Source organism: Microcaecilia unicolor, chromosome 5 (assembly GCF_901765095.1).
Source record: "Microcaecilia unicolor chromosome 5, aMicUni1.1, whole genome shotgun sequence".
In the NCBI taxonomy this organism is placed as follows: Eukaryota; Metazoa; Chordata; class Amphibia; order Gymnophiona; family Siphonopidae; genus Microcaecilia; species Microcaecilia unicolor.
In genome coordinates, this window is record NC_044035.1 from 203162322 (window position 1) to 203180336 (window position 18015).

The 18015-nt window shown below is 46.5% G+C and overlaps 1 protein-coding gene across 4 annotated transcripts in view; it reads left to right on the forward strand.

The window, feature by feature from the left end:
- Positions 1–18015, forward strand: part of C5H16orf70 (chromosome 5 C16orf70 homolog) — a 1028424-nt gene that overhangs the window by 22207 nt on the left and 988202 nt on the right. For all 4 annotated transcript variants that reach the window (XM_030203715.1, XM_030203714.1, XM_030203713.1 and 1 more), the window contains one exon: positions 7405–7487. In XM_030203715.1, coding sequence (XP_030059575.1) covers positions 7405–7487 — 83 coding nt within the window. The remainder of the gene's footprint in view (positions 1–7404; positions 7488–18015) is intronic.

The following is an 18015-nucleotide window of genomic DNA, read 5'->3' on the forward strand; positions in this document are numbered from 1 at the left end:
TTACATGTTGAGTGAAGAAATATTTTCTCCAACTCGTTTTAAATGTACTACTTTGTAGCTTCATTGTGTACCCCCTAGTCCTAATATTTTTGAAAAGAGTAAACAAGCGATTCACGTCTACCTGTTACAGTTTACTCAGTATTTTATATACCTCTATCATATCTCCCCTCAGCTATCTCTTCTCCAAGCCTTTATCATTTTCGTCACCTTTCTTTGTACCTTTTCTAATTCCACTATATCTTTTTTGAGATGCGGCAACCAGAATTGCAGAGAGTATTCAGGGTGCGGTTGCACAATGGAGCGATACAAAGGCATTATAACATCCTTGTTTTTGTTTTCCATTCCTTTCCTAACAGTGTATTTGCTTTCTTTGCTGCTGCAGCACACTCTAACTGAAAGGAGAAAGTCTGCTTCGGAGAGCTTCATTTCCATCTTTTGTAAAGGAAATGGTTGATCCCATTCCATTTCCTTTTGAGGTGGAGGATGAGCCCAGGGCCAAGATGCTCGAGGTCCTGGACTACACATCTCCTCCTAAGGAGGCTGTGTCTGGCCTTCTGCACGAGGTACGCAAGGAAGTCCTCGTCAGGAACTAGGAATCCTCTCTGTCAGTCCCTGAAGATTGACACCCTGTATTAGCTCCACAGTGCGCCCAGTTTTGATAGGCTTTAGTTGCTTCACAATTCATGGTGGTGGCATTAGCTCTCCAAAGAGGCAGGAGTTCTAGGGACTATGCCTTGGTGCCCCCATTCAGAGAAGCTAGAACCCTGGATTCTTTTGGGAGGAAAATGTACCAGGCTTCAATGCTCATTTCCCATAAACAATCTTACCAGCTCTTCACGAGCGTTTACTTGCAAAATTTGGTGCACCAGCTGTCGAACTTGGTTGACATGCTTCCTCCAGAGCTGGCAGAGTCTTTTTGCCAGTTGGTCAAGCAGCTGAAGGTTTCGAAATTTCTTGGCCAGGGGCACTTACGACACTATTTAATGTGGCATCCAGGATAACTAGTCAAAGTATAACAATGTGCAGACTCTAATGGCTGCATGTTTCTGACTTGGAACATTCTGTTCAGCAGAGGTTGGCGGATGCCCCTTGCCGGGGGGGATAACCTTTTTGGAGGGAAGGTTGAAGAGGTTGATGACCAAATCAAAAAACACACTGCTGCCATCTCTTCTGTCTCCCACCGGGCGCCTCAGCTAGGAGGACTTTTGGCAAGCCAAGAAGGAGTTCCTATTACTATCCTTGGCATAGGTTCAACTCTTTGGCTCGCTAGCCCCTACTCAGACTTGCTGGTCGGAGGGAGGCTGAAATTTTTTCACCAAAGGTGGCCTTTTATAACTTACAACCCGGTGGGATCTTCAAATAATCCATCTTGGATATGTTCTCAATTGACATCTGAAACCTCCAAATTTCCCACCAAGAGCTCATTCAATCAGCACAGACAGGTACTTGCAGAGGAACTCTCCGCCCTTCTGAAGGCCTATGTGGTCGAACCTGTTCCACCAGGTATTCTATTCCAGGTACTTCCTTGTGCAGAAGAAAAGGGGGATGCGTCCCATCCTAGACCTAAGGGCTCTGAACAAATTCGAAGTCCGAGAAAAGTTCAGGATGGTTTCTCTGGGCATCCTTCTCCCAGTGATTCAGAAAAACGATTGGTTATGCTCTCTGAACTTAAAGAATTTATATACTCACATTTGAGTACTTCCAGCCCACCAGAAGTATCTTTGATTTTGTCCAGGAAGACATCACTTTCAGTATTGCGTGTTGCCTTTTGGTCTTACGTTGGATCCCAGGGTCTTCATCAAATGTCTAGCAGTAGTTGCAGCGTTGTTACGCAGACTGGGGGACCGTGTGTTCCCATATCTTGGCGATGACTGGTCTAGGTCACCTCGGAGGAGGTTTATCAGGAGTCTATGGGGATGACTATTCGGGTGCTTGAGCTACTGTGGTATGTTTTATACTACCCCCCCAAGTCCCATCTCTGCATTTCCAGCGATTTGGAGTTCATAAGAGCCCTGCTCAACACACAGGAGGATCTAGCCTTCCTCCTGGAGACGAGAGTGGACAATCATGTCTCACTTGTGTCCAAGCTTCGTACCTCTCAGCAGGTCACAGCTCGGCAGATGTTGAGATTGTTGGACCACATTGCTTCCACAGTGTACGCTACCCTCATGACACATCTTCACATGAGATCAGTTCAGTGAACCCTGGCTTCTCAGTGGTATCAAGCCACGGGGAGTCTAGAAGATGTCATCCAAGTGTCGCCAGAGCTTGTACACTCTCTTCAGTGATGGGCCATTCGATCCAATTTGATTCTGGGACTTCCATTTCATATTCCGCAGCCACAAAAAGTGCTGACTGATACATCTCTCCTGGGATGGGGATCTCATGTAGATGTGCTTCACACTTGAGGTGCTTGGTCCTCTCAGGAAACAAATCTTCAGATCAAGCTCCTGGAACTTTGAGCGATCTGGAACACTCAAAAGGCTTTCAGATATTGGCCAGCTCACTAAATTGTTCTCCTCCAAATAGACAATCAGGTTGCAATATATTACGCCAACAAGCAGGGGGGCACCGGATCTTGCCCTCTGTGTCAGGAGACTGTCTGGATGTGGCATTGGGCTCACCAGCATGGCATGTTCCTTTGAGCCACGTATCTGGTGGGCACAAACAATACCCTGGCCGATAGACCAAGCAGGATAATGAACTGCATGAGAGGTCGCAATATGGGCATAGCCTGCAAGTTCTTCCGAGCATGGGCACCCCCTCGATGGATCTTTTTGCCACTCAGATCAACCATAAGGTCGCTCAGTTCTGTTCAAGTGTTCAGGCCCATGACAGACTAGCATTGGATACCTTCCTTCTCCTTTGGGGGATAGGTCTTCTGTATGCATATCCTCCAATATTTTTATTGGGAAAAACTTTGTTGAAACTCAAGCAAGACAGCAGAACTATGATTCCTCCTCTTCTGGAAATGTCCTCTGAACCGTGGAGATTGGAGTGTTTTCCAACCCTCATCACTCGGAACAAGGGGTCACTTTTACATTTTTACATTCCAACCTCCGGTCTCTGGCTCTCGCAGCTTGAATGTTGAGAGCCTAGAATTTGCTTCCTTGGGTGTCTCCCGGGTCTTGTTGGCTTGCAGGAAGGATTCCATTATGAAATGTTACTCTTTTTTTAAATGGAGGAAGTTTACCATCTGGTGTGAGAGCAAGGCCCTAGTTTCCCTTACTTGCCCTACATAGATCCTGCTTGAATACCTTTTACACTTGTCATAGTCTGGTCTCAAGACCAACTCCATAAGGGTTCATCTTGGTGTTTATCATCAACGTGTAGAAGGTAAACCCATCTCTGGACAGCCTCTAGTTCGCTTCATGAGAGGTTTTCTTTTGTCAAAGCCACCTGTCAAATCTCCACTAGTGTCATGGGATCTCATTTAGATTGTATATAGGTTCAGGTTAATTTGTGTTATGTCCTTGCCATTGCGAGGCCCAGTTGACCAGCATTTGTTGTTTTTGGTGAGCCCGGATGCTAGGGATTCCCCACTTGTGAGAATATAGAAGCCTGCTTGTCCTCGGAGAAAGCAAAGATACATGCCTTTAGCAGGTATTCTCTGTGGACAGCAGGCTTTATATTCTCAGTCCCTTCCACCTCCCCTTGGAGTTGTCTCCTTTATTATTATTATTATTATTATTTTTTTTTTTTTATCATCTTAATTAACATATCAAGATAGACATACATGGTTGCCAAATCTTCATGTACAACAGAGTGAGTCAACATCAGGCATAACATGCAGCAAACCTTAACATAAAATCTCGGTAAACAACTTTTCCCCCCCTTTTTATCAATCCCCCAACCCCTACCTATCTCCCCTCCCCTTGTCTCCCCCTCATATGTTCAAGATTCTCCTTCGGGCTACTGGAGTAAGCGTATCCCAGAACGGGGACCAGGTCGCACAGAAAGCGTCTCCTTGTTTGGATGCTAAGTCCTTTATGCCTCTTTTTTTTTCCCCAGAGAACAGATCTGAATTAATGCCGAACGCCACTGAGCAACAGTAGGGGCTTCCTCGCTTCTCCATAACAGCAGGATTGATCTCTTTCCCATAAGCACTGCACGCTGGAGGAATGCCTTCATCTTTGCTGGCAAGCGTTCTCTGTCAGAGAAATGTCCAAACAGGTGCCCCGGAGAAGGCCTCCAGACCACCTTCCAGTACTTTGATACCTGCAAAGCCACTTCTGTCCAGAATTGTTGCACAGTAGGGCACAACTAAAACATGTGTCCCAGGTGGGCCCCCAAGGTCTTACATTTATTACAAGAGTCATCTTCCCTCAGCGTTGCCTTCCATTCTGTATGAGGAGAGATATGAAGTCTCAGCAGAAATTTAATGTGGATCTCCTGCCAAAGCACATTTTCTGTAATCTAGTCATTAGCCATTCTCTCTTCAGCTGGTCAGTTTGAAGCGTAATGCCCAGTTCTGTGTTGCACTGCTGAGTCACTGAGGAGAAGTCAAAGGTGTGAGTGGCCTCTCTAAGATGAGAATGAAAATAACACAGTGGCACTCGCAAGTGAGCATCCAGTCCCAACAGCTCATTGAATTTCTCCAAAACGTCTGCTGTCAAGGATTGTTGTGGCAATGATTTTACATAGTGGCTCAGTTGGTGATAAGCAAAAGCGTCTCTGTGTTCCAGGTGGAATTCGGAACATATCTCATTCAACGGTTTTATCCCTCCCTTTTCTGTTAATATATGAAACAAATAATGTATACCTCGGGGCGGCCCATTTCTGGAAAGTCATAGATGAGCTGCCCATCGGGAAGTCTGGGTTGCCCCTAATGGGTAACAGTGGGGAATTTACTCTGTCCAGGGAAAGAAATCTAGTTACCCATTTCCAAGTTTGCTTTAAGGGCCTAACAATATGTCCCGCTGGGCCCAAAGTATCCCCCCGCCCTCTCCTTCCCTGCAACTAGCTCGCAAAATGCATAGATCCAAACAATTTTAATTCCGCTGAGGTGCATGAGAAATAGGAGGTTGTCAAAACCAGTTGGATAAATGCCTCAAACAGCCGGAAATGGAGAAAAATCGCAGGTTTAATAGGCCTAACCCTCCCTTTGTCCGGGGGAGTTGTACCCTTGCTATACTCATTCGAGCTCTCTTCCCCTGCCAGATGAACCAATTTATTTTCCTATGCAACCATCGTTCATCTGCATGTGACAAGTACAGGGGCAGCATTTGAAATGCATATATCCAGGTTGGGAAGAGTAACATATTGAAAAGCGCCACTCGCCCTAGAAGAAACAGTGGAAGACCTTGCCAACCCCTCAATGTGTCTGCTGTCTTTGCCTTCAATGGGTCTATGTTTAAGGAATACAAAGTTGCCAGATCAATAGGGATTTTAACTCTCTTCATCCACCACAGACAGTACTTGTGACAGCGAAGTCTTAGGTGAGGTGAGTGTTAGGTGTTAGGTGAGGTCCGCGTACGCCAAAACCTTCATCGGTTGCGAAGGAAGGGTCTACCCCTGTAATATCAGGATCTTTCATGATATTTCGCAGTAACGGTTCTAGATATAAAAGGAACAATAATGGCGAGAGCGGACACACCTGTCTGGTTCCAACCTGTACTTCGAACGAGGGGGAGATCAGCGAGTTAACCAGCAATCTCGCCGTTGGGTCCATGTACAGTGCCTCAACCGCTTGATAGAACCAGACTCCCACCCCCACATATCTCAAAACTTTGAACAAATATCCCCAATGTACTTTGTCGAACGCTTTTTCAGCGTCTAAGCTAACCAGGAGCAGCGGGGTTTCTGCTGTCTGGCATTGCGCTATGGATAATAATAGTTTGCGAACATTTAAAGTGGAGTGTATACCTTTTACAAACCCTGCTTGTGAGTCTCCTACTAGATCCGGCGGATAAGATGCCAATCGTCCCGCCAGTGCTCCTTTATTATTTTTGCTATAGTATTAAACTGAAGAGACCGTGTTTGGGCGGGAAGGAACTCGCCCATGCGTAGTGGAATGCAGCTCGCACTTCACAAAGCTCTTTTAGCTTTGGTAAATGCTGGATCGGGTGATGCATATCGAAGTCACCCACTTGTGAGAATATAAAGCCTGCTGTCCTCAGCGAATACCTGCTACAGGTAAGTATCTTTGCTTTATATTAAAAAGAGAAATCCTTTTAATGTAAAACAGGAAAAGCACCTGGTAAAAAGTAGAGAGCTGAAATCTGTTTTGTACTACACAGGAATTGTGTAGTACAAAATAACTTTCTCTCTCTCCCCACCATCCAGGCTTGCTTGTGTGTGTGCTGTCTCTCACTCACTTCCCCTATCCATCATTGCTTGGCTCTTTCTCTCTCTCTCTTCCCCCGCCCTCATTCAGCATTGCTGTCTTGCTAGTTCCCCCGCCCCCATCCAGCATTGCTTTTTTTTCCCCTCACCCACAATCCAGCATTGCTGTCTGTGTCTTCCCTACCGCCCAGCCATGTAGCATTACCCTGTTGAAGCCTTTCGAGTTTGGTGGCAGTGGTATCAGCTACATAGTAACATAGTAGATGACGGCAGAAATAGACCTGCACGGTCCATCCAGTCTGCCCAAGAAGATAAATTCCTATGTGCTACTTTTTTTATTTGTACTGTCCTCTTCAGGGCACAGACCGTATAAGTCTAGCCAGCCCTATCCCCGCCTCCCACCACCAGCTCTGGCACAGACTGTATAAGTCTGCCCAGCACTATCCTCGCCTCTCAACTACCAGTCCCACCTCCCACCACCAGCTCTGGCACAGACCGTATAAGTCTGCCCAACACTATCCCCGCCTCCCAACCACCAGCTCTGTAAAAGCAAAGTGGAGATGTGCAAGACCATTTTTTTTCCATGCTCCCCCATTGTTCTGCAATCACACCCCCTCCAAAACAGGAAGTTTACATTACAGGGAGTGTCAGGCAGAGTAGCAGCAGCGAGCACAGGAAAATAGTTCCACTACTTTCACTTTGCTTTTACAGCTGAAACTCTTGGCGTCAAACTCAAAAGCTGTAAGAGGGTTTTATGGAGACAGAGGGGAGAGACACCCCTGCGAAGGTAGTGGGCCTGCCAGCAGGAAAGGGGGGAAAGGTCATGGTTAGAACACCTGCACAAGTATGTGCCACAGCTGGGTAGGCAGGCCTTAGCCCAAAGTGGGTGAGCCCAGGCCAACCTGTGCCTATGCCACTGAGGTTAAAGATTATATAGGTTTGTTTATAGGGTGTTATGATGGTGCTTATATTTTGGGTAATTTCAAGGTATTTTGCAGATTAGAAAGGTAGTCATTTCCTTAATGTTATAACAAAACTAATCATTTGACCAGTGGAAACTCAATAAATTAAAGACTTGACTACATTTGTATAGTGATGTTGAATTGTCTTCTGTTACAGGCATGCCATTGGCTCAAGCTGTAGCAATTCTTCAGAAACACTGTCGCACCATCAAAAATGTTCAGGTCCTCTACAGTGAACAGGTGAGCAGATTATAGAAAGCTAATTCAGTAGTATAAAAATGAAAGTACAGGAGGACTAATACAATTCCAACTGAAAGGTAAAAAGCAATTTTATTAGACTCTACGCAGATTTGGGTTTCGGTGAGGGGGCATCTGTCTCAGGAGTCAACAAATCAGTGTCCTGGGTAATGCAAGTACCAAAAGAGTAAAATATTGTGTGCTGCAACTAAATTGCAGGTTTCAAGAAATGTGGTCACAAGGAACAGCAATGCTGAAAACCCTCCCACAATGCATCTGTCTGTTTTTTAAGGCACAAACCTTCTGTTTTTTCTTTTTCCTGCATTGTTGTTCCTTGTAACCACATTTTTTGTAACCTGCAATTTAGTTGCAGCACACAGTATTTTACTCTGTTCGTATTTGCATTACCAAGTACACTGATTTGTTGACTCCTGAAGCAGGTGCCCCTGTTCCTAAACACAGATCTGCATTGAATCTGATTAATACAATTGCTTTTTACTCTTGAGTTGGAATTGTATTGGTCCTCTCCTACTTTCATTTTTGCTCTGTGCCTTGATTTGCAGGGTTTTATTCCTTTTCTTTAATAGGATAGTTTGACATTTGTTGTATATTTAAATAGTGCCTTTGGTTAGCATATGAAACATAAGGAATTCAGAAGCCAATGAAGTTACTGATTTGTTTTATTGACTAGTGCATTTTGAAGAATAAGATGATGTTTGACCAACTTGAACATTTATTGCTGCAGCATAAGAAAATAGATTCCAATAACCTCAGTGAAAAAAAAATGTAGCTCTCTAATAAATACAGCATAAAATACATCGTAGAATAGCCCTGGATATGGAAATCAAGTAGGAAATCTAGGCTGGTTAAATAGCAGTGAGTATCTGTAAAATCCATTCTCAAGCATTGCATAATCCATTATCAATGTTCTCACGTTCAAGTTAATCTTGAATTTATAATCCAGTTTTCAAGGATCAGCTGTTGTCCTTAGTGGATCACAACAGAATACTAAAAGTCAAAAGTGGAGTGGAGGAGTGGCCTAGTGGTTAGGGAGGTGGACTTCGGTCCTGGGGAACTGAGGAACTGAGTTCGATTCCCACTTCAGGCACAGGCAGCTCCTTGTGACTCTGGGCAAGTCACTTAACCCTCCATTGCCCCATGTAAGCCGCATTGAGCCTGCCATGAGTGGGAAAGCGCGGGGTACAAATGTAACAAAAAAATAAAAAAAAAACAGTATAAATACAGTATTATAAATTAAAACATAAAATACAATTATAAAAAAAATAATCCCTTAGAATCTATTCTTACCCAGTCCTTACAAGTAGAATATCACCCCATGACATAGAGTCAAATATCAGCATATCAGAAATATCGAGAGAACAAACATATTAATATCCATGCTGTTTATGGTGCTTCATTTATTATGGGACCGATTTGAGGTGGGGAGTAAGTTATCAAACGTGTAGTAAAATGTGGGTTTTTGTAGCACCTTGATGTATCACGGGAGTCCGAACCTGTATCTCACTACTGCAGGTTGCTTACTCCCATGGTAATATAATGTGAGCCACATCGCAATCCGTGTTGTTGTACCTCCTGGTAATATTGGGCCATCCAACTACATCCTGGTGCTTCTGGGCAGTCAGAGACTGGCACCCATTTTTTTTTTTTTTTAAAGTAGTGTTTGGAGCACCCCCTCTCCCTGTCAGCAAGCTGCTCTTGGGCTCCCCTCCACCAGGCAGAACCCCTCCCCATCTCAAATGGACTCCCCCAACCTTAAGTGCTCTCCCTAGTGGCCAATCCCTCCTACACATGTTTCCTCCTGCAAACCGTCCTCCTCCCCCTTCCTGGGCCTATTGAGTTTAAATACCTGGTGTCTAATGGAATGGACAGGAGCGATCCCTATTTATTTCTGCCCTCAGCAGTGCCTGCTTCCAAAATAATGTTGGGAATCTTTAGTGGTAGTCTCATGGTACTACCGCTAGGGGTCATGTTTCCATAAAAGGGCAAAATGCAACATGTGTCCTTTACAGTAGGAAACATGCCCATGTCCTAACCATGCTCTGCCCGAGTGAATGCCCCTGTGCACTTATGTGCTATCCTATAGAATAGAGCATAGTGCACTTGAAAGTGCCACATTTTTTTTCTGTGTATTTATGTGCAAACTGCATGCATACAGTTATAGAATTTCCTTTTACAGCTGCAGATACACATTAAAAGTATTGGGGACAATGATGCACCCTAGGGCACTCCACATAGAGGCATTCTAGTCTCATGTTCCTCTTTCACAAATTTTATCTTTTGGGCAAACCATTTCACTGCTGTCCCTCCCACTTTGTTTCCCAGTTTCTTTAATTGCTAGAGACAACATGGATTTAGTAGCAAGATTCAACTGAAGAAATAAAAACCCAAACCATCTTTATTATCACCTTAATATCATCAGGGGGGGGGGCAGAACCACAGTTTGTATAATGTAACTCTACCTAAAACCTGATTTGGAGCAGGTCTAACATGCTAAAATCTTCTACTATAGATAGCTTTATTTATTGATAGTGCGGTATACAAACTGTGACAATCTTTCATAGTAGGTTGTTTATAGTCAGTGGCGTAGCTAGGGTAGTTGACACCCGGGGCCGGTCATTTTTTAACACCCCCCCCCCTCCAAAATCTAGTACTAGGCATGCCGAGAATACAAAACACTCAGGACCTATAGAGCAATTCTACCATACCATAAGCAGTTATTTCTACGAATCACACAAGGAAAAGGAAAGAATCTTAAACACTATAGTGAGCACTAGAACATTAATTCACTTATTGTAAAACGAAACCAGACAGAGTAGTACAGATGTTGATCCTGCACATCAATGCCAACTGAAAGCCATGTCTTTTTCACAAACACAGATACACCCTTGTGCTAACAGCTGGTTTAAACAACTGACTGCTTGATTTTTCCTCTGATGCTATGTGGCAAGATCAGCAGTTTACTTTACAAGCCTAACTGCTGCATACCTGAACATTTGAAATGAATGTGGAAACAGAATGCTAGTGATTTCTTAGCAGCATAGGTTCAGGTACTGTAAGCTGTGTGAACTGGTGATTGAAGAAGTTTGTTACCCTAAAAACAGCTAGCAGGAATCTGAATATTTGGCATTGTTGTTATCAAACTGCTGAAGATTGAGACTCTGCAGGAGTTGCAACCTAGAATTGTTGTAGAAACAGCATTTATTCACAATAAAGCAGAGAGATTTTTAAAAATGCAAAGCTTCAATAAGTGAAATACAGCTTGCATTTATCAGAAACAAAGTTTAAAAGCTTTTGTGACTGCATGTGAAAGTGAGAAGTTCTATTCACTTGCCTAAGTTGTAAATCTTGAATGACTGTTTTATTGTTGTCCAGGAAACAGAGCTGCAAAGGTGTGTGTGTGTGGGGGAGAGGGGGGAGGTACACCCGTTCCTCAGCTCAGGGTTTTAACTTTTACATTTAATTGCAGGTAGGCGCTCCCACCCTACCTTTAAATAAAAATCAGTGAAGCGGTGGCAGGCAGGCAGTACCTCCTTCTGCCCTGCTTGTAAAGGAAGTAGATCATCTCGTCGAGCCTTCCCTCACTCTGTCTCGCCCCGCCCTCGCAGAAATAGGAAGTTGCAGGAGGGCGGGATAGAGTGAGGGAAGGCTCGATTAGATGATCTACTTCATTTACAAGCAGGGCAGACGGAGGTGCTGCCTGCCTGCCACCACTTCACTGATTTTTATTTAAAGGTAGGGTGGGAGCACCCCCTACCCACTGACACCCGGGGTGGACCGCCCCCCACTGCCCCGCCTTTGCTACGCCACTGTTCATAGTGATTACATATGAAAATATACAACACTGTTAAGACAAAAACTTAAAATTGTTTCTTCTTCAAATAGCAATTACTTAACCAGGCCATTGTCTGTGTGAGTTTCTAATACAAAAACTTCTAGGTTTGTAAATTAATAGCTTCTCTAAATAAAAATGCCTTTAAATGTTTCTGAAATGTGCTAAACTCTGCATTGTTCGAATATTGTCAAGAAGCAAGTTGTTTTCCTTCGATATAAAATATTTTAGCTCTATATTCGTCAAGGCAAATATGCCTGAAAGTTGGTACATCTAGAAGTAATTTAGTAACCAAACGAAGTATATGTTGAGGACAGTAAATCCTTAAAGAAGTGGAAAATATGGCAGGAGTTTAATTGTTTACTAATTTGTATATGAGTGTCAAGATCTTAATTTTTGTATGCCATTTTAAAGGTAGGCAGTGAAATTTTGTGTGTAATGTGGTCAAATCTGGAGGTTCCTTGTCATCAAGCAGATGAAGCCATTACGTATGGGTTGTGTCCATCAACCAGCAGGGGGAGATAGAGAGCACTCAATTTTTCACAGTGCCTCATGGCCAGCTAGCTCCACTGCCTCTTCAGTATTCTCTATCTCCCCAAGCAGGGTGGCTGCAGCTTCTAAGAGCTCCATCAGAAATCTGCCTGGGGGTGGTTCCTGGCTTGCCAGTTGTTAGCTGGGGTGTTAGAGGCTATAGCAGCTTCACTTTGAAGGCACATAGGTCAGCCCTTTCTCTGCCTTACCCATGCCCCCGGGAATGTGGACATATTAGCTTGCTTTTCCGTGTCCTTTCCCACTCAGTGGATGCAGGCACATTGGTTCGCCTTTCCCTGCCTTTCCCACTTATCTGAGCCTCCGGAGTGTTTTTATTTACCTCTTTTGCCTCTGCCTCTGCTTTCCTCACAGAGTTAAAAAAAAAAATTAAAGTCGCGTTGCGCTTTAGCGCAGCGATCTTGGAAAAGAGGTTTTTTTTTCTTGAGATTCTTCTGCAGGACCGGAGCTGTGATACTCGGTCTAGTGAGGTAAGAGTGTTTTCTGACTCCTCCGGGGTGGGCCCGCGATCGGGACGTTTTTTGCGCGAACCGCCATTTTTGAATTTTACCGCCGGTTTTGGCGATGGCTGCGGAGACTGTAAAGCGCTATTCTAAATGTGGCAAGTGGAAATCAGCAGCGGGGCTCTGTAATTCGTGCTGTACAGACGGTAGAGCCGGCCCGAGCATGGTGAGCGGCGATCTTTTGCGCTCTGAGCTGGCAGCGGACGCCATTTTGGATTTTCCACATGGCGCGGCCTCCGTTGCGACGGAGAGCCCTGAATCCGGGGAGGGGTCCTCTGAGTGAGGCTAATAATAGAGCTGATAGCCCTGGGCAGGATCTGGGCGGTCAGGGAGCGGTTTTCTCCCCTGATTTTGTTTTAATGCTGCATAGTGCGTACATGCTTAAAAGAGCTCTTCCACAGGGTTCTTCGGACCCTCTGCATGCCCCCACCGGTGGATCCTGGCCTTTTGGAGTTGGCTTTGCCTGTTTCTTATCCTGATAAACACAGAAGGGCTAATTCCCCTTCTGAGTGTGGCGCACCCCCCTTTCCCCTCTCCCCCCGTGGTCGGGCTATGAGGATTCTGAGGGGTCTGGCAGAACTTCTTGGGCTGAGGAGCCAGAGTCGGGTGCAGAATTGCCACAGGAGCTTGATGATCCGTCTGCGGTGAGGATTTTCCACCGCGAGGAGCTGCCAGCACTTATTTCAGATGCCTTACAAGCTCTCTCGATTGAAGATCCTGGGAGTGGCACAGCCTCCTCTGTTAATCCAAGGATGGCTAGTACCAGAAAGCTTGCTCGAGCCTTTCCTTTGCATGACTCCATCTAGGAGCTTATTTCGGCTCAATGGACTGACCCTGAGGGACCTTTGAAGGTTGCCAGGGCTATGGGGCAATTACACCCTCTGAGTGAGGAACATTTGGCTCGCTTTGCAATGCCTAAAGTGGATGCCCTGGTCACAGCTGTGACAAAGAGAACTACCCTCCCTGTTGAAGGAGGTGTTGCCCTGAAGGATATTCAAGACCGCAGGCTTGATTAAGCTCTGAAGTGGTCCTTTGATTTGGCAGGTCTCACTTTTCGGGCGTCTGCATGCAGTTGTTATGCTGCTAGAGCCTGCCTGGCTTGGTTACAGCAGGCAGTGGAACAGCCCGGTGATGGAGTGGAGACCTTATCTGAAGTGGCTCCGCGGATGGAGTCGGCCTTGTCCTTTTTGGCTGACGCCCTTTATGATATGGTCAGAGCTTCGGCTAAACAAACGGCTGCAGCAGTGGCGGCTCGCCGCACTCTTTGGCTACGACATTGGGCGGCGGACATGGCCTCTAAGCAAAGGTTGGTGAAGTTGCCCTTTCAAGGCCTTCTCCTGTTTGGTGAGGAGCTGGAAAACATTGTTAAAGGCCCGGGGGATTTCAAACCTCAGTGCTTGCCCGAAGATAGGCCGAAGCCTTCCTCTAAGGGTCAGGCGGTCCGCTCCTCTTACAGACCTCACTTCCGTGAAGCTAGAAGGTACCGCCCGGGGCGTGCTGCTGGGTTCACTTCGCGTGCCCGCTTTCAGCAGAGAAACTCCTTTCGCTCGGACAAATGTTCCGCAGCTGCCGCTTCAAGGCCTGGAGTTCAGGGGCAACCTTTTCAATGATGGTGCGCCGGCCCCCTCCTCGTTTCCTGTCATCGGAGGAAGTCTTTCCCTCTTTTTCGAGGAGTGGGCCAAAATCTCCACAGATTAGTGGGTCTTGGACCTGATCAGAGACGGATATCGAATACTACTACTACTAACATTTCTAAAGCGCTACTAGGGTTACGCAGCGCTGTACAATTTAAACATTCGATGCCCCGGTGAGAGATGTGTTTGTGGAGTCCCGCTGCGGTTCTGCCGCCAAACGGGCGGCGGTAGAGGAGACTTTGCACAGTCTGTGCCGGACAGGGGCTGTGATCCCGGTGCCTCCCGCCGAACAAGGTCTAGGCCGCTACTCCATTTACTTTGTGGTGCCACGAAAAGGCGGGTCTTTTTGCCCGATCTTGGACTTAAAAGAGTTAAACAAGTCCTTAAGAGTGCGGCATTTTCACATGGAAACCTTGCGCTCCGTCATTGCGGCGGTACAGCCGGGAGAGTTTCTCACGTCTCTGGACCTGAAAGAAGCTTACTTGCATATACCAATTTGGCCCCCGCACCAGAAGTTTTTGCAGTGTTGGGAAATCATTTCCAGTTTCGGGCCTTGCCTTTTGGGCTCGCCACAGCTCCCCGAACCTTCTCCAAGGTAATGGTGGTAGTAGCTGCCTTTCTCAGGCGAGAGGGTATCCGGGTTCACCCGTGCCTAGACGACTGGCTCATCAGAGTAGACTCAGAAAAAGAGTCATCTAGCTACAGCCAGAGTGGTTTCAGTCCTTGAATCTCTGGGCTGGGTCGTCAGTATGGCCAGAAGTTACCTGACCCCCTCGCAATTTCTAGAATATTTGGGGGCCAGGTTCGACACAGCCTCGGGCTATGTGTTTCTTCCCGATCAAAGGTGGTGCAAGCTTCAGAATCAGGTCCGTCTGCTGCTGAGGATGCCCCGCCCGGGAGCTTGGGACATTGTCCAGCTGTTGGGTTCGATGACGGCCACCTTGGAAGTGGTGCCATGGGCGAGAGCGTACCTGAGACCTCTACAGTATTCTCTACTTCAACGATGGTCTCCAGTATCTCAGGATTATCAGTGCAGACTTTCTTGGTTCCCTGCGGCCCGCCTCAGTATGGAGTGGTGGCTCTCGGACAGCATGTTGCGGCGGGGAATGCCGCTGGCGCTCCCCGATTGGTGTCTAGTGGTGACAGATGCCAGCCTGAAGGGCTGGGGCGCACATTGCCAGGGGAAGCATGCCCAGGGTCTGTGGACGCCCGACGAGTCGGAGTGGTCTATCAACCGCCTGGAGTTGAAAGCAGTGTTTCTGGCTCTTCTGGCCTTTCAAGTGACCCTGGAAGGATTGGCTGTCCGAGTGATGTCGGACAACACGACAGCAGTGGCCTACATAAATCGACAAAGCGGCACTCAGTGCAGAGCTCTAGCCGCGCAGGCCGAACAAATTTGCCACTGGGCCGAGCTGCATTTACAGTCCCTGTCAGCAGCTCACATTGCAGGTCAGAGCAACGTGCAAGCCGACTATCTAAGCAGGCATCAGATCGATCCAGCGGAGTGGGGTCTATCAGACGATGTATTCCTGCCAAATGGGGCAAGCCAGTGATGGACCTTATGGCGACCAGTTCCGATGCCAAAGTCCCGTGCTTCTTCAGCAGACGGAGGGATCCTCGCGCTGCCGGGTTGGATGCCTTGGCTCAACCCTGGCCCCTGGGCTTGCTGTATGTCTTCCCTCCGTGGACCTTGATAGGGCGAGTGCTCCTGTGGATTTGGCTGCATCCAGGAGAAGTGGTGCTCATTGCCCCGGATTGGCCCAGGAGGCTTTGGTATGCGGACCTCCGACAGATGCTGTTGGAGGCTCCTTTTCCGTTACCTCTGGTTCCGCACCTGTTGTCACAGGGTCCGGTGGCCATGGAGGACGCCTGCCGCTTTGGTCTTATGGCTTGGCGATTTGAGAGGGCGCAATTGAGAGACAAAGGCTACTCAAATAAGGTAATTTCCACTCTCCTGCAGGCCCGTAAGTGCTCCACTTCCGTGGCTTATGCCAGGATTTGGCGCCAGTTTGAAGTCTGGTGTGTTTCAAGAGCGCTTTCTCCGTTTTGGGCTCCTGTCTTGCCGATTCTGGACTTTTTGCAGGATGGTGTACACAAAGGCTTGGCCTATAATTACCTGCGGGTGCAAGTGGCAGCATTGGCGTCCCTGTGTGGCAAGGTTGAAGGCGTGTCCTTAGCTGCTCATCCAGATGTGGCACGGTTTCTTAGAGGGGTGCTTCGGCTCCGTCCTCCCGTGCGGGCACCTTGTCCAGCTTGGAACCTGGGGTTAGTATTGAAGGCTCTTCAGGGGGCTCCCTTTGAACCGCTTTGGCGTGCTTCAGAGAAAGATTTGACACTGAAGGCCGTCTTTTTAGTGGCCATTACCTCGGCGAGACGGGTGTCAGAGCTCCAGGCGCTGTCCTGTAGAGACCCTTTTCTGCAATTGTGAGAGTCAGGGGTCACGGTTCGGACCGTGCCTTCCTTCATGCCTAAGGTGGTTTCAGCGTTTCACCTAAACCAGCCTGTTTTTCTTCCCTCCTTTGTTGAGGAGGAGTTTCCAGATTCATTTGGGCAGTTGCACCTTTTGGATGTGCGCAGGACTCTGTTGCAGTATCTGCAAATTACAAATTCTTTTGGGACCTCTGATCATCTTTTCGTGCTGTTTGCAGGTCCTCGCAGAGGGTCTTCAGCGTCTAAAGCAACTATTGCCTGTTGGCTCAAAGAAGCTATCTTTTCAGCATATCTGCTGTCTGGCCGGGCTCCGCCTGAAGCCTTTAAGGCACATTCCACACGAGCGATTTCCTCTTCCTGGGCGGAAACTGGAGCACTATCTCTTCATGAGATTTGCAGTGCTGCAACATGGGCTTCTAAGCTCTCTTTCGCCCGACATTACAGGCTGGATGTGGCTGCCAGGAGGGATGCGCGTTTTGGAGCACAGGTTCTAGCGCGTGGTGTGGCTTGTTTCCACCCTATTTAGAGATTGCTTTGTTACATCCCATACGTAATGGCTTCATCTGCTTGATGACAAGGAAGAGAAAATTAGGTTCTTACCATGATGATTTTCTTTCCTTTAGTCATAGCAGATGAAGCCATGAGCCCTCCCTGTATGATTGCCTGTATTGCAGTGATTCTAATTTTAGGTGCTGTTCTTGTTTCCTGAAGTTATATTCTTTCCTTTGGGAGTCGGAAAACAGTCTTCAGGATTCTTGTTACAGTTATAGGAGGATGAGTTCATGTTTTGGGAGGATGAGTTTATTCCCTCCAGGAGGATGCAAGTATTCCCTCCGTTTATACAAAGTGGAAGACGAGTTTATTCCCTCCAGGAGGATGAGTTCATTCCCTCCTTTTTTTGAGTTCATGCCCTTGTTAAGGGGCCATCGTTCGCTGTGAGGAAAGTTCATGTTATTTCCATTGCGGTTGGCCATACTTCTTTGGAAGCTTCAAATACTGAAGAGGCAGTGGAGCTAGCTGGCCATGAGGCACTGAGAAAAGTTGAGTGCTCTCTATCTCCCCCTGCTGGTTGATGGGGACAACCCATACGTAATGGCATCATCTGCTATGACTAAAGGAAAGAAAATTATCATGGTAAGAACCTAATTTTCCCTTGTGAATAGGGAGGAATATCTTCTGACAGAAGGTTTTACCACATTCAGCACATGTGAATGCTTGTATTCCTGTGTGTATTATCTGGTGCTTTATTAGCTGTGATTTGAGTAAAGCTTTTTCTACATTCAGTGCATGTAAACGGTTTCTTCCCTGAATGGATTCTATTCTACTTTGACAATAGTTTCCAGCAACTGAAACTTTTCTTACACTCCGTATTTGAAACTGGTCTCTTTCCTGGGTGAAAGTTTGTATTTCTTGTGGAGCTTTTTTCCTGGTTGACCCTACTGTCATAACCAGGACATTAAAATATTTTATTGTCAGTGTTTTTCTGATATTCTGTGATGTTTGCTTTATTGTTACAGCTTTTCCCATATTTTATACTTTTACATATTTGTTTTTTTGTTTTGTTT